The 27,856-nt window shown below is 34.7% G+C and overlaps 1 protein-coding gene across 1 annotated transcript; it reads left to right on the forward strand.

Annotated features, from left to right (window-relative positions):
• The first annotated feature begins 227 nt into the window (after positions 1–227).
• LOC124373586 (proclotting enzyme) lies at positions 228–27,545 on the forward strand. The gene is made up of 8 exons (XM_046831950.1): positions 228–304; positions 15,123–15,913; positions 18,741–19,033; positions 19,646–19,791; positions 21,173–21,368; positions 23,780–24,057; positions 25,334–25,473; positions 26,369–27,545. The coding sequence occupies exons 2-8, from the start codon at positions 15,401–15,403 to the stop codon at positions 26,519–26,521; spliced, it is 1,719 nt and encodes a 572-aa protein (XP_046687906.1). The 5' UTR covers positions 228–304; positions 15,123–15,400; the 3' UTR covers positions 26,522–27,545.
• The last annotated feature ends 311 nt before the right edge of the window (positions 27,546–27,856 follow it).

The following is a 27,856-nucleotide window of genomic DNA, read 5'->3' on the forward strand; positions in this document are numbered from 1 at the left end:
TAAAAAATTAGAAAAATGATGGTCAGAATAGAATTTTAGATAGGATAATTGTTTTATTTTTATAACTATAACCTATATAAGTTAAAGTCTGTACGGTATGTATGGTAAACCATTTGTAACGTTCATTTCAAGTATTTCAAGTTATTTGATGTTAACACTAGTAGTTAAAACTGTACATGCTGTCCTTGCTATAACACCACTAATACCTCTGACCATGTTGCAGGATGTGTGTTGTGCGTGTGGATTGCGATAAGTTCTGCTCAAGTGCAAGTGAGCTCCGGCCGCGCCAAGCGTCAGTCCAATAGTAAGTATTTTGTAATAGTAATAGTAATTTGTAATAGTAAAGTTTTAATAGTTGACAGTCAAAAAAAGTAACACAGAATCCATTACCATACCAATCAATCCGATGGTTATTTTAGAAAATAACCGAATTCTGAATACGTATTTTATATGTAAGCCTTATCAACTTGTGTACGTTTAATTTTCAAACAACATTGCCAATTTAAAACTAACGTTCAAATTAAGCGAACTCATGGAATTTAATATAAGATATCACATACTGACAACAAGCACATGAAAAAGGCTTATGCAAATCGCAATTAAAATAATTGAAAATCGTTCGTTAATTTGAATACATGTACGATTATGCAATGTTCATTCTTGTGTCCCTTTTCTGAGTTTACTGGCCGTCATTAGTCTGCAGTAGTTTGTACGAGGTAAATCTGTCGAAAGAGTAAAGCCGGCACTTCTAACACATTTCAGAGTTAACGGAATAATTTTTTCGTTGACTTAATGATAATTTACGTGTTCCTTGCTGTGTTTCTCAAGGTGTCAAGAAGCTGAGGAGCCAAGGAGTTCTTGGCAGAGCTAGTATAGTCAATCCTAGTCATTCTGGCTATAGTGGGAGAGAGCTATTAAAAAAACTTAATTATTCCATTGTCCATACGAATAACGAAAATTTGACAATATGGGTTATATAATTATAAAAGGGGTGACAGTTTATCTTATTTTCTTTTTGGAAATGACTTTGTGTTGGGGCAATATGGCCACTTCAAATCATTTTCTATAAACAGAGTCATTCATAATGAAAAGTTCCAGATTTTTCTATAATTTTTAAGCAAAAGACAATAACTAGAGTAGGTCGCTTAAAATTCATAAGAATGTGAAAATGCGTTGTATTGTGAAAATATTTTTATTATCCGGCATTTCTGTTCTGAAGTAAAAGCCGAAACAGGGAAGCAGCAGCACCCAGCACCAGGCGGAAGGACCGCAGAAAGTGAAGGTGCTGGAGCCGCCGTCGCCGCCGCCGGCTGCCCCTCACTTTCTTCGTGTCCTTGTGCTTTCCCCGCGAGAAAGCAGGGATCCCCGCCTTGCATCACACTTGTGCAACCGTCCTTACCTCTACCTCTTCCTTGTTTTCATCCGGGAACTCTGTTTATCTGGGACGGAACTGGCGACCTCAGGGGTGCCCTGACCGCTTGACTTCTGCATGCGCTAGAGACAATCATTGCGAACAATAGTATAAGAGAAATATGTGATATAATTCGTATTTGTGACAAATTCCACCTTAGATCTTTTTTAAGACGACTACTTTAGATGAAAATGTGGTTATTCGTGTACATTTGCTTAATGTTGGGGTAAGGTATGCTGTGTAAAATATAATTATCTGAAAAAATCAAGCTCTATATATAAATAAATTAATTAAATACTTTCCCATTCTCTCATCTTCTATTAAAAATGAAAATAACAACGTCTGCGGTGTTAATTAATACACTACCTATTACAATTTTATTGAAAGTATTATTTTTATTTTATATTTTACACTCTTCTCTAATTGGACGAAATATATGGTGAGAAGTAAACAATATTACATAATTAAAATAGCAATTCTTTCTCTTGTTTATCTAATGAATAAAAACACAAGTAATATTTATTTGTATCTAACAAATTTTATTATATCTATTAAAGACGATGGTCGTTTCAACGTTGACATTTTTACGCTAACATTTAAATAAAACTAAAACCTAATTTACTAATTATAGCAACTGTTACGGTAAGAATTTTACCGTATGATATAAGGCAGATTAGTTTGAAATAAATTTGAGAAAACTGAGATATTATTAGCTTAAATTACATGGTGAGTAGCTGAACGACAGCGATGGTAAAAAACATTTACGTATGTTTTGTGTATCTTAAGAACTGGAATGGTAAGATTCTGTATCCATCATTGACTTTGTCTCGAGAACTTTGTCATTGAGTTTACATCAAGCTCGGTCGTTCCCCTTATCAATTTGCAGGAGGATTTCAGATTTTAGGATGAAACAAAACCATCCGAATGTTAAATCTAAACTGTGAAATATACGGATAGAATAGTTGCAAAACCATTTACTGTTTTTATAGCTAAGTGAAACACATTGTTGGTGTTCTGACCATATCTCCAGCATGTCATGTCTGATGGAGAGAGCAGGAACTACTCCATTGAACAGACACTTGATTACACGGTTGCTTCATGTTATAAAAGAACTTACAATTGATGAATTTCACATTTGATCCAAGTTATGATGGAATTCACTGGAACAGCACGAGAATGGGAATTAACTATTTCAGTTATCGTCTTGTTGGACCCCTTCATACAAGCGAGACCAGGTGGTTTGATACCGATTCAATACCGGTAGATTATGTGTATGTAAGTCACGGCTCCATAATCACCAGTGAACACTCTCTATTTTGTTATGTGACTGAGCTAATGGCCTCGCTTTCGACAAATATAAGGATATCCATTGATTATTAAGTTTTTGCTGCCGTCTCAGCTACACGATATACTCGTACTTTTGTCAGTGAGTATTGAATTTTACGCAATTACCAAGACTAATTACCACTTGTAAGTAGTAAATAACAATTTTCCAAATAATGTTGTTTATAAATAAATATAAATCAAAAAAATATTTAAATAATTTAATTTTCTTACATTATAGTTGATTAAAGTTATGATTTTACTCAGTCTTAAATTAACAAAAACCAAGTCATTCCCTGAAGGTATAAATCATTTATATACTGTATAATATCATATTTATATCTTCAGCCCGATGTTTTGGGTCTGACTACAAAATACCCTAATTTTGTAATTTGTAAAAGTGAAGGATAAAAAACACGTTTTCTACTTTTTATGTATTCAGGATAGTTGTTTTAAAAGGCTATGAGTTTGACGTAGAATATTTTTTCAAAACCAAAGTCAATTGCACTACGTTTGTGAGTACGGATAATGATTTTGTTTCATTCATCTTGTGTCAATGCCATTCTCTACACCCAGCATAGTTTTGAGGTTATGTTAGATTTCAATTTGCCGTATGCGTCTCAGCCATACATAAATGATTTTAGGCTACTTTAGTCCGTAAGTATATGATTTTGTGTAAATACCAGTGTTACTTACCACCTGTAATTATTAAATAAAAAGTAATTTCAGAAAACTAAGACAATTAAAATATTGAAAAGCTATAATTCTGAAAAAACAAGAACAATTTGTCCGGAATGTTCGTGGACTTAAATTAGTATATTTAAATATATTATTATTAGTATATTACCTATCGGGATTATTTCGTTATGTTATAAGGCTACGTTCATGAGGAAGAGTGGCTGTTGACTTACGATGACTAGATTGGTCATAAATATTTGTTAGGGCATCAAAACTGTGTCATGTACAGTGCAAATAAAACTCTGAAAAGACTAATATTAATTCAACTAGTTGAAACCTCTATACTCCGATATAGATAATTTTAAAAGACTTAAATCGATGACAAAAATTACAATAAATCCCGAAGATCATGAACTGGCGTGGATACCTGTGTATACAGATTGTGTTCCAATGAGAATTTGGACAATACGTCTAAAAGTTACATAAGTAATGTTCAGATACAAAAGCCATGTATGCTTTTATTGTAGAAATGATAATAGAAAGAGTGATTTGCAACAATATCTCAGAGGGATGATCCTCTAGAAGCATGATGAAAATAGTCGAATCGATCAAAGATATTGATAGGTTGGACAACAGTTAGTAAGACATTTGGCACTGACAACGCTGCAATCACATAGTTTCTCCAATGAGATTTCAGTTGGTTTATTTATTTTTAAATTGTGGTAGATCACTTGTAGATATCTTCCCTAACAAGGCAATACAAATGGAATCTTTGATCATGTTACGAGGAATTATAGGTACGAGTATCTGATTTTGTAATTGGGCATTTAAATCTGGAAATAAAATCTACTGAAAATAAGGGCCTTAGCTGTGTAAACACGTATATGAAATTAGACTGAAGTAGTATTTTTATGAATAATAATATAAATGCATTGCAATATTTTATTAAAACCACGTCATCCCTGATACATAAGTCATATAGTCGTACATTGTGTAAAATTCACATCCTTACATCTAATCATTTCTCTTTGAGTAAGGTACAAAACTGTTTAAAATTACTATTTTAAATATCTGCCATTATACGTGCAGTTGTAAAAATGGTTTTGTAATTGTTTTCCCTCTAGAGGAAGTTATTTTAAATGGCTATGACACTGTAACTAAAAAAAAAACTCAATCCAAACCGGTCTGTATCGAATTTTACATGGAACTTACTGCTACTTTTAATGATCGATCTTCGGAAATTCAGTAGAGAAAACAATAATGCTCAGGTTTCTTTGTTAAGCAAGAGAGATTCTGGTGTTACTTATACGTCATTAAACTAATTATTTTTGAGAAATAATCGATGTATCCTGGGCCCGATTATCTCATGGAAGTGGACCAAATAAACGGCGAAACTGGCGTTAATCTGCGAAATGGAGTTGTTCTGACGAAACCTGTCGACCGTTTCGTAATTGTTGGGCAACCTTTTCGCATCCTGGTATTGGCACTCAGGCATCGCGCTGATTTGGTAACGACAACTCTCTGCTCTCAGGGAAAACTGTTATGTCAATTTTAATATTTAAACCGTTTAAACGTGGTATATTGCCTTAAAGTAAAACTTTAATTGTGTATAATATGTCTGTTTCAATTCGTGTAGTGTCTGACGTTTTGTGCTCTTACATAAAATTGATTTCCATAAGCTGTTCGAAAAACATATAGTTGTTATATTGTACTCACGTTTCCGCATTATGACCTACTTACAGAGCCAATAGTTAATAGGTTTCTTCATAGTCGAGTCAGCAGCCATTTAATCTTATGAAATTAATGTAATGTGTCAATCAATTAAATCATGTTTTTGTACGATAAGCTTAATTTTAAATGGCTTGTAGTGGTTTCATTAATATATAGTTCATTTAATGATCATATTACGAATGCAAGTTGGTGAATATTCAACACAATCACTGGAGACTCAAACGCCTTAAGTGAACTTTCCACAAATTCGTAGTTTGTAAAGAGATATGTTTGGGGCATATTTTAGCACTATTAATTGCTGTTGAAGTACAAAAATAAGGAATACGCTCTGATTTTGTAACATCGAAAGATATCAAAACAACATTTATAAAATTCTAATTAATAAAACTATCGATGAACAAGGAACGTGATGCAATCTTAAAGTGCTAACGTGAACTTCATACGTATTTATACATTTTAAGTTTCTTCTGCGTACCCTACACCTAACATATTTGACAATGAGAAACTGTTGTTTTTGAATAAAGTGAGTCGTCTCTCTGTCCCAGCAAATTTATCTGAATAAATAATTGTAAAGTGTTTATATTTATTGAATTGCAATCATTGTGATGTATACATAATAATAATAATAATAATAGTAATAAATTAAAACGAATAGTTTAGGTTGAAATCGTAATAATTAATAAAAAATAATAAATCGTCTAATAACTAATGTTTATAAATTACACAACCTTAAATCTTAAAATATTTCTCCAAATCATTTTAAAACAACAAGACATGAAATTAATATACTTATCCTAACTTCCAGGAGTATACATAAACCATAATTAGAAAGCGTTGTTTGCGAAAGCGAGTTGGCCTCTGTACGATGGAAAACACTTCCGCCAAACCCGGGTATCGGTAGCATTTATTGCGCGCTAATTACACACCTGAGAAAGTCGAAAGTGAGATCCAAGTATCAGGACTTGTTAACGCTCTCTGGCGAGTAAGACACGGTAACGCAACCACAAGAGAACACGGATCGTGTCAGCTGTTACAGTGACGCAGTCAGTCACGTGACCTCGAGTAACCTCCAAAGTACTTACCTAACCTCGCTGTGACCGCGGGAAACCCCAAGGAACGCACGCAACCTCTAGGAGTTGTGAGTGGAATGACACAAGCTATTCGTAGAAACCGTACAGTTAACCGTAGTCGTCTTCACAACGGAAAATTCACGTCCTAACCCAATAACAACTGTTGCTACATCTCGGTAATTGTCACTGTGGACAAAAATCATTCACTGTTAATTAAAACAAAACTTTTTATTAAGGACCCAACGAACCTTCTTTTTGTTCTCTTTGGAGAAGAAGCTTATACATTGCACACTTAGTCCTGTAAGAACCTTTGCGCTGCTTCCGGAGTGACAGGATATTCAGGATGGGTAAGGTAAGTGTGAGTAGGGGCCGCCTCCTATCGAGATCCATGAGGAAGAATTAGGCCACTACATCTCAAAGTCAGTCCCCGGAAGAAGGGGAGGCCAGCTCTGAACCAGCCTCTGTAGCCAAAGTAGGCAGGGGGTGGCACGCCCTTGTTGAGGCTTGGAAGAACCTCTGAGGTTAGGGAACAAACCCCACGAACTCCAACAATCATATCCCACAGTAAATTAGACCTATCGAATTGTCCATGAACCCCGGAATCTCGCCATTTGCGGTTAGTGATGTACCGCTCCTGGACATCCATAAAGTTCCCCATATTTAAGTGACACATCGGTTTTTGGTGTGCCCAGTGGTGGGTTCAACTGGAAGATATAAATCAGCTAGAAGTATTCCTGCTGGGTACCCCGACGTGCCTTATTGAAATATTGTCGTTGCCCGTCCTTCTATATGTCTATCTGTCAGTACGTCCGTTAATGTGAAAACTCTCGATATAACAGTTCTAAAGACTTGAAACATAATGTTATAACTCTTGATATAAAGGTCCTAGAATTTCAAACTTGGCGCATAGGTTCCTGTTGGTCCAAGGAAGATCGCTGTTTCCTTTGGGCTCAGAAAGTTATAAGACAGTCCATCTGTCTGTCTATCTGCCCTTTTGGCCATCTATACAAAATAATGTATTTATTTTCTCGAACAAGCATTACAAGAGGTACATAACAGTTACAGCACTATAAACTTAATTTAATCTAAATGCCAGGTCTGACCAATACAATGCTACCGTATAATGTAACAATGATAAAAAGCTTGTATTAGAAGATAAAGGTGAAACCCAAAGCCCAAGCCTGTGTGGAGGGATAGTTTATTAACAAACAAATAAAAAAACAATTGAAATAGGCTTATACAGTAACACACTTATAAAACAATTTTAGTGTGTAAGAAAAACTCCCAAACTTTAAACAAGTATATTGAAATTTATATTGCATTAGTTATTATTTCGTTTGTCATTAACAAAGAGCCTCTAGGCCTAGATAAAAAGTGTCATAAAACAATACTTACCTTCAGAACTCAAAAACAAAATACAAGTAAGAATACATTTCAAGCAAGGCTTAAAGATGGCATATCATGTTTATTTACTAATTAATCATTAAAGAAATCGTTTACACTGTTCTTAGAAAATAATCCATGTGATAACTCTTGATAAAAAGGTCCAAGAACTTGAAACTTGGTGTATAGGTTACTCTAGCTTGTCCGAGCAAGTCAGATATAATGTAGCTACCGAAAAAAGTAGTTGGTATCAAACAATGACCTATGGTGAGCCGGTATCAAATTCTAGAAAAATTAATAAAACTAATAATACTTTTAAAATGTATACTTTACTTTGCGTTGAAAATGCATATTATTACCATACCATGAATGACTTCTCGTATTGAATGAACTATGTACAATTTTCGGGTGGTGAAACGGTATCGAAAGTGTATCAAAAGTAAGTGGGTTCTTTTAAAATTCATATTTTGCAATGAGATGAAAATGCATATACCATACCATGAATGACTTCCCGTATTGAGTGTTATATATTTTTATTATTAATTAGACATAATATAGATATCGCGATAGCAGTTAAAACCCTATTTAAAGGCCACACAACATGAACAGTCACCTCATGCTATTATCTTTATTTATGAATAACATTTTCTTATACTCATACTTATATCAACAGTTCCAGTTTTTAAAGCTGTGATATTCTGATTACTCTACTTTTTCTTTTAAAAATTATTAATAGCATGTTTTGAACCTAATTTACCTTTAGATATTTTTAACCATTACACTTTATTGTTCGATCATGTCCATGACTCTGGCCCGGCCATGTTGGAATTTGATACCACAATTTAGTTGTCTTGTTGTTCTAACTTGTACAGGTTTAAAATTTCATCTGAAGTATTAGAAATGTATTAAGAAAAACGTTGTAGCCGCTATACGTTGTGTGTGACATTCCCGCGCGGCCATGTGTAAAGTATTAAAAAGAATATATATCACAATTTATTTAGTACTAATTTCTTCCTAATTAGTACAGCATAATATCAGAGTGTAATGCAGTAAACAACTGTAATAACGTAGTGGCCAGGCTAGCGACATGCCAGCCCGGGCATTTCGGAATGTAATGAAATAATTATATCACGATTTATAGTGCTAATTTGTACAGCAGCATCAAAATATATACCGAACAAAGTAAACTTTTGAAACAAAAATTGTGTCATTACATTCTAAAATGTCCCAATCCTTCTTACTCTAGACCGGTGACAACTATTGGTCTTTACCCTCGTTACTACAATTTCTGACCCTCCCGTAAAATAGATTGTAGGACTGTAGGTCCACGCCTGGTTTTGATGAGGGTGGCTGACGTCACTTTTCTGCAGGGTAGAACAGTTAGTCTGGTGAGGCAGTAAATATTAACAACCGTTTAATATTTAATACTCATACCAAAACTCAAGCTATCACATACTAATTGGGATTATATCAAAACAAATTCCACATAGCATTATCTGAGTGATTCGGCATTATCGTAATGAATCATAAACATCTACAGTAAGTTTGTATTATACGTGTTCCGTTAAACGTTTTAAAAGTTGAAATTGAGTTAATAAAAAACAGAAATAAAACAAATCTAATCAAAATCATTTAATCGCAGACAATCGTTGCTTTAAGGTTCATGTTAAAACTAGTAGTTCCCCCTGGTTTTGCACGCAATTTTGTAGGCTTTTTGTATGAGCACTTCTGGTTCAAGTGAATGATATCCAACGCAATTGTTGAGATTCCCTTATTCCAACTATGAAGGAAATCTGTTTTAAAGGATATACTTTTGCCAATTATTCCAGGCTTAATATATTTTTATGATATTGCTTTGTTTCCTCGATCAAGGAAATATATATATATATATATATATATATATATGTGTGTGTGTGTATGTGTGTGTGTGTGTGTGTGTGTGTGTGTGTGTGTGTGTGTGTGTGTGTGTGTTTGTGTGTGTGTGTGTGTACATACAGAGATTTAAAAAAGCCTACTTATGTTAGAAGTCAACTAAACTATGCGTTTTATAAAAGTCTTTAAACTTATAGTAAAAGTGATATAGTCAATTTGGTATCTGCTTTATAATACTCATCAAAAACTGCATACTCAAAATTTGCTAAAGTGTACATTAAAAGTTTTTTTTTTTTACTTTAAATTTTTTTATATGAATATTTTTCTTACTCTGTAGACTACATATCAGTGGTTTTTTTGATCACTCAATGCTTTATATGTTTTGTTTAATTCTTTCTGTAGATGTCTTCTTCTGTTGTCTACTGAAAAATATTTAGCAGATATAGAGTGCAAATCTCGAAACATTCCTTTAAGTGCTGCAGAGTGAGTACGACGATCCCTTGTCAACCCCTCGTCAAATGAAACCCGTGAGTCGGACAGTAGGTCCCAGGCCGGGACCGTGGACCCTCTGTCCACCTCTTAAGAAGTAGGTAAGAAATCGTTCCGACAGTTTACGACGTGGTCCTACAGTCCGTTTACCTGTAAGATATACTCGTAATAAAAATCGTGTGACATTTCATAAATATTGAAATTTTAATTTATAACATATTATGATATAAATTAATCATAATACTTGTGTTACTTTATGTTAAGGGGAGCCAGACCGGGGAAAATTTTTTTTTTTTACACATTTTTAGTTTTTTTTAAAATTATTATACTCCATTTCATTCTCTTTAAAATGATATAATTGTCATCACTGTAACTTACGTATAAGCCCTTGAAAAAAATTAAAACAATATATCAAGACACAGAGTTTTTTCTCTGAGCAACGTCAATAGTGTAGCTAGTATACTCCTGGCATTTAGTATAGTACCATTGGTTTTATACTCTGCATTTTTGTTTGTGTAGTTGGTCATAGTGACAGTTGACTAAACATCAGTTTATCCGTCAGCTGTCGTCTGTTGTTTTGGTTCCTTTCACAATACCGAACATGTAAACTTGTTTCTTGTTTACATTTTGTATTTTGTTCAAAGAAGACACTGATTTGGTGAATTGTTGTGTTATTTTTCGAAACATATTTGTTTGTTTAGTGGAACTCGCGATGCCAAGGAAACAATTGAGTTATAAAACCAAGAGTAAACATCATGTAGGTAACCAGTACAGTAGGCCTAGGCCTACATTGGTAGGTTCAGAAACTTTGTCAGGAACTCAAGAAACACCTAACAAAGAACTTGGGAGTAGTTCTACTAAAGTATCTTCTGCAAAGAAGTTGTCCTTTGATAGCTATGAAACATTTCAATCTTCTGGAGCAGGAAATTGTATTTTTGATGTCCACTTATTGTCTTGTGCAATAAAAAAATTTGTTAAATGTAAGTATTGTGATTCAACAGACACAATCGAACTTATTGTGTGTTATGATGACTCTGAGAACTCTGGGTTAGTATTATCAACTAAGTTAGAATGTACAGCATGCTCAGAATGAAGGCCACAGCAGCAAACTGGACCTCTACAAAAGACTTGGACTGAGTTTGTGTGAAAAATCCGTCAAAACTTTGCGGGAGATGGATATTTTGAGACAGCGTAAAAGTGAGAAAGCGGCTGAAAGTATCACGAAGGAGGCTAGACAAGCAAGAAGAAAAAGGCGGCTCATGGAGGAAGACCATGAAGAGGAAACAGATGATCCCAAATATGGAGCTGGCCTATTTTAAGGTAGATATTGTATGCCTTTTAGTTTATTGAGTTCAGTCGCAATTTGCCGAAAGTTGCATTTTATTAAACAAAGGTACACTTATCTCTGTAAATAATTAACCTACATACCTGAAATTTTTTACACATCATTGTTGGGGTATAAGTAATATTTAGACCCATTTTTATTAATCTCACATTACTAGTTTTGTAATAAAAAATTTATGTTTTGTAAAAATGTTTAATTTTTTTTAGTGTTCTATGAAAAAAATGATTTTTTAAGGTAATATTTGATTAGCAGGTGTAAAATTGGGTCTGTCAACACAAAAAGAGTTGGTAAATATAGCCCTAAAATTTGAAAGTCATAGCTTTACAACTTTTGAAGAAAAGTGTACCTAAAGATGGCAAATTTAACATTGGCGAGATAGGCCTTTCCCGCTCCCCTTAACGTAACTACAAGTTACCATTTCACCATTTTCATTCTATCAAATAGTCATTAATTCTTTGCTTTATTTAAAAGTACATAACCGATAGGTTATGAAGTGACTTGTATCCAAGTCACTTCTCTCACCCACCACACAAACGTTCATTAAGCTGTTCTAAATAGAATCTAATACATTTTGTATTACTTACTTAACAATAGTAATCATCATTTCATACAGTGATGTATTACAACCACCAAGAAAATCTTAAGATAGAAGGCTGTGGACTAAAGGCAAGATTGTGTTTCCAAATACATATTTCTTGCTCCACTTTCCTCTTTCTTAATTCAAGTGGACTGGAGTTAAGTTATTAACTGTGTGCACTTTCTCAACATATTGATCACCACCTTTTCGATACTATGAGTTTTGCGGATATTTGCCTGCCATTGAGTATCTCCTGAGTTCCAACAATACTACTGACTGACTACAGCTCAACATTTATTTAGCTGAAATTGTCTCTGGACGGTTTGTTCTTTTTGTGAGCCATTTAAAATCTGCAGTGAAGTTATTTGAACCTCGTTTGATCTGAACATTTAAAAACCTTCACTTTAGAAGTAAGAGTAGAATATTATTGCATTTTCATCCAGTCCAAAGTCTCAGTTTGGAAGTCAGTTAATTTTTTTTTAATTAACTTAAAAATTCACATAGCAATATCGCTATTAAAAACAATTTTTGTCATACTCAATAATAGTAGTACTTGACTACTAAAGTTAGTCCATGGAGTAATTGTTTCTTGTTACCTTATGAAAAGGATCTGGAAAATCAGCTGGCGCGCATACATGTTTTTTTAAATGCGCTAACTTTTTTACAGTTTCAATACAAGTACAAATCAACTGTTTTGATGCATAAATTTGACAGAACGAATATGTTGAGTTTATTTTAATAAAGATATTGTTTCCTGTGTGATGAAGTGCGTTTTTCTGCAAACGGAGGAAAAGTATCTTTCGTTGCTTTTGGTTTCGCCTCCTTTACAAGACAAGATTACACACCGAAAATAACCAATTAACTTTTACTAATGAAAACTACTATTGCTTTAGTATCATACCAATTACCATAGTTAGAAACCAGGCTCCAATCATTCCATAAGTTAAAAAGCTCCATCATTTCTTTTAATGAAACCAACCAATCCAACAACGTACCTTTAGCCCATGCATTTGGTGATTTAGTGAAAAATATCACATGATTTTTACAGTATATTCAGTTCGAAAACAAATTATATTTTTCTGCGTATTTCACGTTGCCATCATGTCTACTCATAAGACCAAAGTGAAAATTTTAAAATGTTATATTTTCTTAAAAATATACAATTTATATTGTTGTCATTGCATATTATTGAATTTCAAGTTTTATAATCCAAATTTCAAGTTCGTATACCTTTGCAAAGCAGGTTTAAAATCGATTACAATTTTGAATTTAACAAAAAGTAAAGTGAACTACTCTGCATAAGTACCAAGCATTTCTAGGATAAATTTCACAATTAAAATTACTGTAGTCAAATAACCTTTGATTTTCAATTACCCAGAAGAAAATCGTGCTCTCCGTTGAGACAAGATGTTTGAGGACAGACGCGGTGTGGCCGCGTCCGACGCGGTTCCGGTTATATTAGTCCATTGTTGTCCATTTTATTCACTTTAACCTGTCAAACCGACTCTCGCCGTTTTTCACACAATTGCATTTACGTAAAACTAATCTTGAATATTGCAAATTGTATCATTTATCTGTAAATTGAAAACAATTTCGACGATCTCAGCACCATGCAAAAGGATCAAAATGGCATGTGATTGCTCTTTGTTACTGTTGATCAACTTCTCCATTAGTTTTAATTCAACCATTCTCTAACTCTTTCGTGAGATTGACTTAAGTGGTTTTTCTAGTCCTTGACTAATTTTCATGTTTTTTTTTTTTATTATTTGTGGAAAACTCACTGCGGAGTAAATGGTGTACATTAGAACCTATTTACGAACAGTTTTTACCTTGAGATAACAGGAAAAGATTTCGTTTCCAAGCCAATTATAGTTAATGAAAAACATAAATATGAATGAAGGTGCTCAAGATAAGTAAAGATGGGGGATTGGAGTCGCCTTCTGCCAAAATTCCTTGGTACAGCCACCGTGATGCGGGATAGTGGACACTAATCCCAGTTGTGCCAATAGGATACTATCCACAGCCAAAGCGAGCAAGAGAGGGCTTCCGTCACGCTTTGACTTGCATGAACCCTCTCCAACAACCATGATCCACAATAAACTAGATTAATCAATCAAGTTATACCTTTACGCCGGCATCTGGACATTTGTGTCTAATGTACCCCTCCTGGGCATGTAACAATATTTGTTTTCTTGTACCCAGTGCAGGTTGTACTGGCATATGTAAACAAAGCCCTTCTGGCACCAGGATTTACTTATTTTATATTTGTCATTTTTCAAAATAATGACAAGTACATGCGCAGATTATTAGAAACTAAGCCTAGTCGTCAAAATTATATCACTGCATAGGAAGTAATCTACGTATTAGATTGTAGTAGGATTAGAGTGACGTTGTAAATAAAGGCAAAAAAGTCCTCTTAATATATAACAAATATAGCATAAGTTATTAACTTTAACTCTGTTTAGGTGCCATTGGTTCCGTTTTTTTATATTCTGTATAGGAATATTCAAACATTGTTTAAACATTCTGTTGGCCTACAAATGTGATTTTAATCGTCAGATGAAATCTACCTAATATTTAATATGAAGACAAAAGTAGTCTTTGTTATGGTGAAGACGTTCATATGAACAATGTTTGAACATTACAATTCATATAGTTCTTGGGATATCTTTCGTACAATCAAAGATGGGTGCTTCACCATAATTCAGGCTTCGCTTATGGTCAAGTAAATAAGACTGAGTATAAGACTTGCTTTCTATGATTATTTACGCCTTTGAAAACTGCAAAGTTATACTGACATATACACAGTAAAACCAAAATATAAGATTACTTTATTAATTGTAACATTGAGTAATAAATCATAATATGTCTAAATATAACTTCTTCATAGAAACTAAAATAACTGCTGTAAATATACAATTGAGATTGAGGTTGATGAGGTTAGATAATTTGTATTCAAATTCTAATCTCATTTCTAGACCCAGATTGCATCGTAAGTATTATAAATAAATACATATACAAATAAATATAATTGTAATAGGATATACGCTTATTACAACATATAAAAAAATATTAAGAAACTTCTTGTGTTTTGAATACTTGACATGTTTTATACTATTTATAATATATCTAAACTATAGTTGTTAATTGAATAATACAATTTGAAAACCTGCCGATAGAGAGAAATGTATATGTTGTAAAATATTTATCTGATTTTCCTAACAAGTATATTTATATTTCCAGTATATTTCAGAGAGTCGTCATCGCAGTCCGGAATCAGGTTTCAGGAGCAGGAGGAACCGAGGTGGTCTTCACCCTCCGACCGTCTGCACAGTAGATCCAGCGTGATACACGACCCGGGACCTTCGTGGTCATCCCCCGCACGACAGGCACGGCTCAGTGACGACCACTTCTGGGACTCCAGGGGGAGGTCATCCCTCAGGTTCGACAGTGGGGACCAAAGAGACTATCAAGGAAGTCCTTCTTTCCGATTCGACAATGAAGGCTCTTCTAGAAGTACGATGTCACAGGACACATCAAAATCGACTTTCAGGTTTGAAAGTGAAGATATAAAACCGAACAGTTTCGAAGCGGAAGGTAGATCAAAGTCATCGTCGGAAGATTTTCCGTTTGGGTTTCAGTCAACTGAGTCCAACGAAAATCTCCATAAGAATTCAAACAGTGGTTCAAATTATTTCTTTGACAACGCTTCATCCAAAAGAGAATCGGATGATGATTTTCCGTGGAAGTCGAAAGAGGAATCTTCCGGTTTCTCTGACAGCTCTACAAAAACGAAGCATTTCGGAAGGCAGTCGAAAGTATCTCCTATTTTCGATCCAAGCTACCCGTCCAGTGACAGTTTCGAGTTCCCGAGTATGGAGGATTCGATGGAGTCAGGGAGACACCTCTCGCGGGACACGATCGCCACGATCTCAGAGACACTGGGAGCCATCAACACTGTGGGGCGTTACTTGGTGAACTACACACGAGGAGGACAGCCTAGACCTACGCCCGGGGACAGGCTAGACACACCGGTAAGTTGTTTTGGAACCCATTCTAACCTTACCTCTGAAGATGCCGAGAGTTGGCAACACTGCAAGGGCACCACTGTGTTTGTTTCAAACATGGCGATTCCTTCTTTCAGTCAGCAAGACTCAAACGTAAAGTTAGAGTTGCTATGTTTGATGTGATTTGTTTCATATAAAAAAAGTGATTTGCACCGTAACCTGAAACTGAAAGTATTTTTTTAAAGGAACTGTCTCCTTCAGTTATAAAACAATACTTACACGTAAAAGAATTAGCAGGGGCATTTATTTACAGTGGTTAATGAGTTCAAAATGTTAAAAAGTTTTATATTTTCCCAAATAGTTGTATAATTGCACAGTCGACCAAAGTAAAATGTTGTGTTTTTAATCCAGTGTTTTACGTACTTTGCGATAACATTGTGTTAATATATTTCACATTTGGGCTGGGTCCTGCTGCAGAAAGCAATGATATATATATATGATGCGTTATTATTCCCCACCAGGACTCTAACCTGATGTGTGTGTGTGTGTGTGTGTGTGTGTGTGTGTGTGTGTGTGTGTGTGTGTGTGTGTGTGTGTGTGTGTGTGTGTGTGAACAACGGATACAGGAATAGTTTCCTTGTTACTTTTGAGCGGCACTCGTAATATTTATTAATAGGATACTGTTGCTGTATCTGCTGTTGTATTCTACTGTGATTGTTACCACCTATTGTTGACTGGTATAGATGGGTTGGTGGAGGGGAAATGGTAGAGAGGAAATCGCCTACTGCCAGGTATCGTAGTTGATACCCTAAAAACTTGAGTACAGGTGAATTCAAACGAGAATGATCTCCTCGTGTAGACATTTTAGGATAGTTATAGAAGGGGAGGAATAAAAGCTGACGGTAAGTCTATTCCAACAATGTTTTAATTCTTTTTATTTCAATATCCTGAGTTAACAGTTTTATGTAGGCATATAATTTTATTTATTTTCAAACTAGTACTTATTCAATAATAAAAGTTAAATAAAAACTTATTTAAAGTTTTGTCTGCTTATATGCTTTGGCGTGCCTAGTTCTATAAAAAATTTCATTTCCATTAATATTTGTGTGCTAATTGATATCCTCCAAAGCAACGTAGAACAAAAAAGTTAAGATTTTTTTGAAAATCTAGTTGAGGAAAAGCTTAAACTATGAGCATGGGTTAGTAATATTACAGAAAACGAAGCTCATTAAAATAAAACTAACGTTAAACTGGGTTTACCTAAAGCACGAGGAACGTCTGTAATCAAGCGATTCTGTAATGCTGAAACACCACATGAATCAATGTTTGAACGAAAAACAATATATGGGGATTTGTAACCCATCTTCTAAAATAGTGGTTAAATTAATTTTCCTATATGGCATACATACTCGTATAATGCCATTTTAGTACACATGACAGTTCAATACATTGTGTTAGGTTTTTACTTACAATAGAATCGTTGAATGGGGCCTAAATATTTTAAACAAATAAATCGGTTGTAACTGAAACTGACATTGAGCCCGGGCAATGTTGCTGGGACAGGTCAAGATCTTCTCGGCCACAAAGGAACATGATCCGACCCAGATGAGCCCACGAAATAGTACAATTTGAGAGGAGGGGCAGCGCCGAGCCCACATCGGCCGCTTTCTTCTCCTAAGCCACGTAGAGGACGTAGGAGTAACCCAGCTCTGTAATTGGGGCTCGCGTTAGAGGAAAGCCAGATTTCTCTACAGGAGCTGAACAGGACTTTCAAAATCCATAACTTGGCTCCCTCACGTAAGGAAGCCGTAGAGAAAGTCCGATGCTGATGGTGAATAGACGTGGCGATGGTCGATATGGGCTCTTAACTGATCCTGACAACGCGTTTATGTTTATCACAGACTTCGCTTGTTCAGACTTGGATCTGCAACACAACTAGAAAACTCTTGTTACTACTTAATTAACCAAGGTCCGCAACACGACAGTGAGGGGAACGATATTGCCGCCAATACTCACACTCAGAGTACTCGTACTCAAAACACATATTTTGATATTCTTTTACCTTATTATAATGTATCTAAAATTAGTTAATACTACACATTTTGGTAATAACATATGCCATGCCGTCGGATAAGAGATTCATGCATAAGTAAGATCAAGATAACGAAACCCATTTCTGGATTAACTTAACTTTTTTTAGTAGTCGCGGATACGTGCTAAACGAGTCTGGTTATTATTTGTTGTCTAGATAGAACTACTTTAATCTAAGTAATATGAGCCAAGTGATAGAACTAATTCAGCTAAACTTCCTTTATTATGTTATTATTATTTTTGTCGCGAATTAATTTTAGAGAAACACTTTTCTTAATTGAGATATAAAGACTATTGGAAAAGGTACAATGCTTTTTTAAACGAAGAATGCTCTTTTAGATAAGAATATTATATCTTAAAGAGAAGATTATTCTATAAATTGTACTTTTTTATAAAGTACTCTTTAAAGTAAATCTCATTTTCTGGCCTCAGTAATTTTAATCTAATTGATTTTTGTGTGGTAATTAATTTTCTCCAAAGGAACAGAAAATTGAAAAGTCTAGATATTTTGAACATCTGGTTGAGAGATAGCTTAAACTATGACCATGGATTAGTGATATTACTTAATTGACTCGTAAAGATGTATGTGTATTCCCCATGTATTACGGTGTTTACAGCCTTTAATTGATTGTGAATATAATCAATAGACCACAAAACACGGAAGGGTAAATAGTTAATATATTTAGGTAGTACTAATTTTGAATACACATAGAACATAACAATCCTACTTGGACGGGCAGTAACGCTTCCAATGTGTCTGCAGACTCGATCTCAAGAAGACATCCCAGGTGCAATCCTGACCATCAGCAAGAACGTGTTGGGACGGAATGTGACCAATAGCATCGCACCTCTGGTCAGAGTGTTGCCGATAGGCACGGAGAACGCGCCCTCAGGGGTGAGGACCTGCACGACCCCTGGCGGCCAGACCGGGCACTGCGAGGACCTCAGTAACTGTCCTCAGCTACTTCTGGACCTCGGTAACCTCCGGCAGTCCATCTGCTTCAAAAGCCTCTTCGTACCAGGGGTCTGCTGCCCCAGGCGAGGAGAGGATAGCACGTAAGTCTATTAAACATATCAAGGCAAAGTATTGTTCATTTGGCGATAATGATTTCAACTTCCATTATCATATATGAAATCATGTACTTCTCAAATTGATCCTTTTAGTGCTTTTTCATCACTCTGTTTTGAGAGCTCGGGTATTCAAAAGCCGTGGCCGTTACTAGATGCTGCTTATTGTACCCTCCTCCACTAAAGTACAGTAGAATAGCCTAAAAATGCATTAGCCTTAGTTTTGGAAGTGTGCTTGCGTCTTACTTGTTCATGTTATCAGCTTTTGTTTACAATCATAATGTTATAATCATTGAGTGTTTTTATATAATACACATAGTGGAATCGTGTGCTGTCTTCATATTAATAGTAGGACACGACGTCTGATTGTCACTCTGCCTGCTGCTACCCATCTTTTAAAAGGGCAATTTTCAATTTAGTATTCTAACTGCTACGATAAAAAAAATAAAAGTACACTACTGTAGAACAAATAAAAAGCAGCACCTAAAATTAATTCTTGAATTGAGTTTACATTCATTAAACTGATATTTAATTTCAATATAATAATTGGATACATACATACGAGTATATGTTCTGTCTGAAACCATGGCGTGTGTTCAGATTCCTGCAGGAGATATCTACAACCACCCGAAGACCGGTGATCCTAACCAGCAAGATTCCCCTTCAAACCGCGCCTACCCAGGCGACGTACACGACTACCTCGACCACCCAGCGCCCTAACTCCATAGACTATGACTTCAATTCGGGTAAGAATATCAGAGACACTTACTGAACATACTTTTTAGTGATTGTCATACTTGTTTGTAAGATCCCTTTGAGCAAGGAAGGGTTTATTCTCAGTAAAAGTTTTCCAAAAATATATAAGATTAATTTAATATGAGTAAAAGTCAACCAACAAGAATTAAACTACGGAAGCCTGTTTTATGCTGAATGCATTATGATGTTAGCCATCATACATAAAACATTTATGTACATTTAATGTACATAATGGGAGATGTGCATTAAACCGGAAAGAAATCATGTGAGAGACTGGAAAGAACCCACGATTCTACTTACAGTAATTATATCCGACATTGCAGTGTTAATTCACCTGGCTGCCATCTGCGGACGGACTACCTGATCCGCATACTCGGAGAAATCTAATTGTGATTCTTCTAAGAAACTGAAGTGTACAGCAAGTCCCAAATTGAACTTAGTTTCACGCTCTGAGGCGATTGGATTCACCGCCAAATGATTGTTTCACCACATTCGCAGAATATTCAACATAGGCCCCTTTTCTTCTAAGTGTCACTAATACACCGGTACAGCAAATTGCAGCCGGCTCGGCTCTTATAATATATGGATACGGAGTCTTTCTTGTATTGTATTTCTGAAAAAATAACTAGTTGATTCGATTGAAGCATCGATGAATCAAACATAATTCCGAGATTTCAAAGGTAAAACACTGCATACTTACAGTTACGCTTCCAGGAATTTATTTTTTTTAAATAAGTTCGTTTATTTTATAAATTGTCCATTTTACAGTAAATAGACGTTTCACCCCGTTAAAACTGGGAACATTACGTGCTCATAGCAACCAACTTACTGCTTGCCCAATCGAAATGAGAAACTCCTTCAAAAGCCAGAAAAGTTTATATATTTTGCAGTGTCACAAGCAACAAAACAAGGGTAGTAAAAGACGGAGAGGATTTATTTTAAAGATTTTTAGAATAAGAAATGTTTAGATATAAACAGCCGCTATTTTGTACTGGTATCAGCGACCTCTACGTTTCACCGTTCATTTTCTTTCATATGTCCTTTAAAAAGAGATGCAACTCGATGGGGCTTACATTAAAAGCTTTTAAGTTGTCTTCAAAATGAAGGGTTTTGAGGACAGGCTAAACTGTGGCAAGAGCCATAATGTGCAGTTTTAAGTATACCCTACAAGTTTGGGTTTCTTGGGTACAGACTATAACTAGCTAATATGGGGTATCCATGCTTGGTTCACTCTGAATATCAATGGTTAACATTCACTGAGTGTTTTACTCTCACCTTTTTAATGTATCTTTAAATACAAGCATATACTCCAGAATCCATGAAAAGTGTCTATAATTGTTTGAATCATATTTATCCTTTGCTTGCCTACAGGAGAGTGTGGCCAGCAGGATGTTCCCAAGTTCCGCGTGGTTGGTGGAGAAGAAGCTTTGCCCGGTCGGTGGCCCTGGATGGCAGCTATCTTCCTGCACGGTCCCCGCCGTACAGAATTCTGGTGCGGAGGCTCTCTGATCGGCTCCAGGCACATCCTTACGGCCGCCCACTGCACTAAAGACACGCGCCAGAGACCGTAAGATTAGTAGTGTAGATACATAGACTATGTGGATCACAGAGTAATATTACTCTGTGATGTGGATGACATGTACATGTTGAAATATAGACGTAAATTTGCTTAAACTCTATTAACCTAATAAGATACAATGATAACTACAACGGTTCTAAAGGTAAAAGTGTTTTCTCCTCCATAACAATTTTTAATAAAATGTAATAAAACATTATAAAGTTTTGATTAAAAAGCGACTTTTTAAATATTTTATCAAACTAGGTCAATACTGATAAACCACAGAATAATGTTAGGCCTGATCACTGTAGATAATGTTTTGAGAGTGTTTTTATAAACTTTGATCAAACCATATAGTTCAGACCGATAAGCTAATGTTAGGGTTGATCTAAGTAGGTTCCAGCGGTTGGTTGGATTCTATCAAATTTTGATCAAAACATGACCCAGGCAAATAAGCTAATGTTATACTGATTTCAATGAGCCAGGGTTTCGGTCGGCCCTTATCAAAGATTGTTATCTGTGCTATACAGACATAGCCAAGCAGTTGCATAAGTGTATAATTAAGTAAGAATTTCATTAATTACCTTTGGCGAAATAATAGCGGAATTCCTCACCCAAATTCACTTCCAAGTAAAAAATTGTTATCTGTACTTGTGTACTTCTCATTTAGCTACGTCAGATCTTCCATTGAACATATTCAATTTAAGTACAACTAATACTATAGAAGTAAGGAAATAGTTACTAAGTTGACTTTAAGTTATTAAATGAATATCAGGAAATGTGATCCTGAGCTTATTAAAAGCCAATTCGTGTGAACGGCTATGATAAAGTTGCCCTTGAAAGTTTGATATATATATATATATATATATATATATATATATATATATACATATATAGCTGCAAAGTTACACAGCTTTAGAGTTTAAGTACCATAGTTAAGAAACCTTAATAATCTTGAAAATTATAATAGTTTTGCTAATTTAATATTGGTAGAAACAGTAAACGTATTATTTATAACAAAAGTATTGTAAGAATACTACATCGCTTAATTGGTTAATATATTTTCATTGAATAGTACGCGTTTTTAGAGTTTATGAGATTTGAAAATCTTTATGTTGTGACTTGTTGAGATTACGTCAAATTGATTACCTTAATTACCAATTTATTTTCTAACTATAAAATAAATATTAAAACAATCAGCCAATCAACATCGACAAATGTTATTAATTGAGAGCCTTTTAAATGTAATCAAATGCTCTGTATAAACATTGTTTTATGACAAATACAATCATAAATTTAATTAATTTAACCACTCTTTTTAATTAGTTTAAAATTATAGTCTTAAAAGGAAAGAGTAAACTTGATAGTAACACTAATTCTTATTTTAATGTTTACTTGAATCGCTGTTAAACACAGAGTTATCCACATAAGAAAACTAAAAGTTTTAGGGAAAATATGCTTTTAATTGTGCGTGTTAGCAAATATTAATTATGCAGTGCTTGGTCAGTAATGTCGTGCAAATATCAGGCAAAGTAACTATCTAAATATATAACGAAGAAGGCAAACTAAACATTTGTGTTGGAAATATAATTCACCCGAACCAGAAGTACTCGTACAGGTGCAAAACCTACGAAATCAGTCACTTCTACTTACTAGTAGGTATATATTTTCTATATAAATATATTTTCATTGCAAAACCGTTCACAGCATACATTAACTAGGATAAAATATTGTCTTGTACAAGCCAGAGTATTCTAATGCCTTTTTTAGCTTTCGTTGTGATACTTAACAGGTGAGATATAACGATCCCATTCCTAATCATTGAGCGGCCGCTCTCTTTGAATAGGAATACCGTAAAACTTACAAGAACAAAATAATATTTAAAAACCACAGTTATATCGCATAAGCGCACTTATTGCATACATATACATATAAAATACATTGGTGCCAGGTCTGGATACGTAGCAGTAGTCATTATGGTTGTGATTTGAATATAAATGTCGAGTATATAAATATATAGTTTAGAGTATATTGTTTAATTCTTTCCTGAGTGTATTTGATTGCTACGTTCTAAACAATTCATTTAAATTTATTGTTTATTTCTCTGTCAAAGACACAGTTATTGTCATTTAGTGAAGAGATGGGTACTTATATGAAGTCTCATTTATCAAGTTCCATAACACACAGTTTTACTTTTGGTATGATTACCGACTAGTCATTTCTTAAATTTCTCGGAAAGGACAATGTCAAAAGTTTTCTTTACTAGGCTGAATCAACCAAAAGGGTTTAATTCGCCAGGCTGAGTTACATTATAAAGGATTTAATTTGTAAGGTTGAGTTAAAACATTATTAAACTTTTAATATGCTAAGTGAAATGATAACTTTTCTATAGTAACTTCTGAGACGACTCTTTTGGACAGGTTTCAAGCCCGCCAGTTCACGGTGAGGCTCGGGGATATCGACCTCAGGCGGGAGGACGAGCCTTCCTCTCCCCAGACCTACAGAGTGGCCGAGGTGCGGGCTCACCCCCGCTTCAGCAGGGTCGGCTTCTACAATGACATCGCGGTGCTGGTGCTGGACCGCGCTGTCAGGAAGTCGCGGTACATAATCCCTGTCTGTCTGCCTGCGCCCTCCTACCGCTTCAACCGCTTCGTGGGTGAACAGCCAACTGTAGTCGGCTGGGGTACCACGTACTACGGTTTGTATCTGATATACGAGTGGGTAAACCTGCAGAACCTTATCGGTTCACAAAAATAATCGAATATACTATCAAGCGTTTTAACCTTAAAAAATAGCTTTAAGGTTAAACTATTTTGAGTTTTTAATACAACATAATTATCTACAATGAGTTGTTATAAGTGGTGTTGTGGCGTCTATCACTTTTATTTTGTTGGGCAGTAAAGGTCCACGTACCTCACAGTGTTATATTACGGCCCAGTATTGCTTCCAAATTTCAGTGAACAACGCTAAAAACCAACCTTTAACGTTGCAGTGTTAATTTACCGAAGATTTACAGGTAAATAATACAGTATTCAAGAAAGATAATGGTAACATTAGTTGATCAAGATTCTTGGTTAGCATTACTCTTGTGTAGATAGCTCTACGGATAAATAAAGCGTGATTTATTTAGAGTGTAAAAAATAACTGTTTGAAAACCATAATGTACAGTTATTTATGAATATAAATATAAATAGTTCAATTCCTTACCGAACAAGATGGGCTCTCCTGCCTTTTTTCCTTTAACCACTGAAGCAATTATCCTTATTTGTAAAAGTAAGAATTGAGAAATCCCTCAACCACAACTTACTACTACATGTAATTAGTGCTACTTTTGAAATGGTTATTTTAATACCACGACGTTATTGTTATCTTATAGAACTAAACTTTTTGGAGAAACAGCCAAAACATATTAATTAAATTTCGCAACCTCCATATCTCACCTTTCACTTTAAGAATACGCAGCTTTAAATGTAATGGTATATGGAAGACGTAAAATAATATCCCAGTATTTATATACTACGTACAAATTAAAACTAATCATGGAGTGGAATGAAATGGAATACACAAAACAATGTATTAGCATAAGATGTGAATATATGAAAAGTTTTAACTTATGAATTATTAATATAATAATAAATGTTCGTACTAACTTTGTTGTAACTTAACTTTGTTCATATAAAAGAAAATAAGGCCATAAGGAATATGGATAAAGTATGGTGTATGGTGTGTTAATTATAATAAAAAATACCAAAAGTTCTAAAACAGTTCCAACCTTAACTGTAAACGAACGATCCCAATTAACTATTGTATTTTTTTTATTCTTAAAACTCAAATAAGTTTTGCTGTTATTGCAATCAAGATGCACTTGTACAGCAAATAGTAATAGATGAGTTCATTGTTCTGGTATATCCATTTCTTGTTCACAAAGTGTGGTTACAATGTCTGTATCAATGAGTGTGTGTGTATGTGTGCAGGTGGGAAGGAGAGTACCGTACAGAGACAGGTTGCTCTGCCAGTGTGGAAGAACGAGGACTGCGACAAGACCTACTTCCAACCGATCAACGAGAACTTCATCTGTGCCGGTCTCAAGGAGGGTGGCAAAGACGCCTGCCAGGTAATATAACTATCTTTGTCATGATTTAGTGGGTACAAGTAAGGTAATCCGTCTTGTCATATTCACACGTTGGTTGTGATGTGTGTGTGTGTGTGTGTGTGTGTGTGTGTGTGTGTGTGTGTGTGTGTGTGTGTGTGTGTGTGTGTGTTTGATTTGGTTGCAAGAGGATCGCCTTAGGATAATGTGGTGTAGGTACACCTCTTCATCTAGATTACGCTTTAGTTGTACTCTAGGTGCCTCTGATGTAATGAAACGATACATAAAGTGCGTTTTAAGATTCTTAGTCGGCAACTTCTATTCAATCTCTTCAGACGGATGTGGATTCCAGATTCCAGGAGTCAAGTCTGTTACAGCGTCATATTTCAGACGCTGCACTAAGCGTAAGATGAAATTAACGTTCCCATTGAATCAACCCTTCCTACCAAAGCTACGTTATATGAGGAGAAGCAGGTTTTAAATCTCGTAAAATATAAGGGGTGAAATGTATATAGTAACTGAATGTCTTTAAAAGGTTTTGGGATAGTTATATTTGTAGATTGGGATTGATCTGTCTTAAATATTTTTTTTAATCAATCAATAAACCTGTATGGTGAAACGTAATAGGGAATATTTTTTCTAAACGGACCTATTATCTGAAATGTTTAACAAATTCCCCCGAATTCATTATACAGTAAACTTAAATAGCCACTACTGATTCGTTCTAACTGATCCGTGGGTAAAATATTCATCTCTGCAAAGTTTAAACTTTACAGGTTAACCTTTTGGTTAAAATGTATTAAATACTTTGGTGGAATTAGCAATGACTGAAAGGTTTAGGATACAGGATACAAATATTTCACTGGATCAAGAACCCAAAAATCTATTTGCACACGTTCCTTACGTCCCTTTGTTTCAGGGTGACTCCGGAGGCCCTCTCGTCCTGAAGAAGAACGGTCGGTGGATGCAGATCGGTATCGTATCCTTCGGTAACAAATGCGGGGAGCCAGGATATCCTGGAGTGTACACTCGCGTCACCCAGTATTTGGACTGGATCAACAGTAACACGTGACCATCCTGCTGCACCAAACTGTACCTCACAGAGTAACCAGGCTGTGAAGAGGTCGAATGGAGAATAAATATGAAGGGAATTGTTAAGAATCAATTTTCTCCTAGTTATCACAGCTGGTGAAGTAAAGATATAGGTCGATAGCTAGGTAAATCTTGATTAAAACATGTTTAGATTTAAATTCGTGAACCAAATCATTACAAATAGATGTATTATAATATATGTCATAAATAGCTGAAAAGGAAATGTTTTAAGTTTAAATTATGCAATCAAACAAACGAACAACAAGAATTTTTCAAAGTCCTTTTGTTTGATTTGCATGTAAGTTCTTCTTCTGGAAGACATTCACCGACCTGTTTCCATCATAAGCTCAGTTACTCAATTAGCTTTATACTAACTATTTATACATTTAAAAACAAGATTAATAATTCTGTGAAATTATTAAAGTACTGTGATAATATACTAATATCAATCGTAAAAAGATAGGTTTTGCATTTTGTAAACACACATTCATACGTTTATTTTTAACGATGTGAATGCAGAATCAGTAAAACGAAATAATAGTTTATTGACAAACACATGAACTCATTCATAAATAGTATTTTAAGTAAAAACAAGAGATTCCCTGTTCAATAATAAACTTGATGTGAACATGAACCTCAAGATACCTTTGAAATGTGTTTATACATTTATTTATTTACATTTAGTATTACTTCATTTAAACTATAATAATTTAGTAAGTTATTTTATGCTAAGTATTATTTATGTAATTTCATAGTAAGTTTTGGTTGCATAAAACAAATGTGTTCTATAAAAATGAAATAATTATGTAGCCTACTAAAAATATACATTGAGGACGTACTTATTTTGTTGACACAGCAAATAAAGTCGTAACTTTTATAAGAGGTTATTTCATTGTTGATACGTTGTTCTATAGATCTTAATTTAAAATAGTTAAACTTTTTACGTATACTGTTATCGTTGTCAGTTATCATTTTGTTACCTAATTTCATTTATACTTGTTAGTAAACACTAGATCCATAGATTAGTATCTGTAATATTTTGTTATAATTTTTATTTATTACAAATCTGTACATACAATTTGATCGGATAGTAAAAGATATTAAAAACGTTGTGTAGGTTATTGTTAATTATCCCCATGGAACCTCCCTTAAGCTCTGTTTATAAATATTTTTCAATTATTCACAAACTATAACCTGAGTTTACAAGTCTGCTGATTACATTATTGTTACTACTGAATCTGTAGCTTTGCACGAAATTTTCAAAAATTGAAGTCTACAGCCTACTTATAAAACACAGTTATGGTGGAGCCCTATA

This window comes from Homalodisca vitripennis, chromosome 1 (assembly GCF_021130785.1).
Source record: "Homalodisca vitripennis isolate AUS2020 chromosome 1, UT_GWSS_2.1, whole genome shotgun sequence".
Taxonomy (NCBI): Eukaryota; Metazoa; Arthropoda; class Insecta; order Hemiptera; family Cicadellidae; genus Homalodisca; species Homalodisca vitripennis.

What these genes read in the sequence shown, in the direction of transcription:
- LOC124373586 (XM_046831950.1), top strand. Translation starts at nt 15,401, where the DNA reads ATGTCACAGGACACATCAAAATCGACTTTCAGGTTTGAAAGTGAAGAT. An exon ending in AGGCGAGGAGAGGATAGCAC is followed by an intron (nt 19,034 to 19,645) that starts GTAAGTCTATTA and finishes GCGTGTGTTCAG; the next exon opens with ATTCCTGCAGGAGATATCTA. An exon ending in AGACTATGACTTCAATTCGG is followed by an intron (nt 19,792 to 21,172) that starts GTAAGAATATCA and finishes GCTTGCCTACAG; the next exon opens with GAGAGTGTGGCCAGCAGGAT.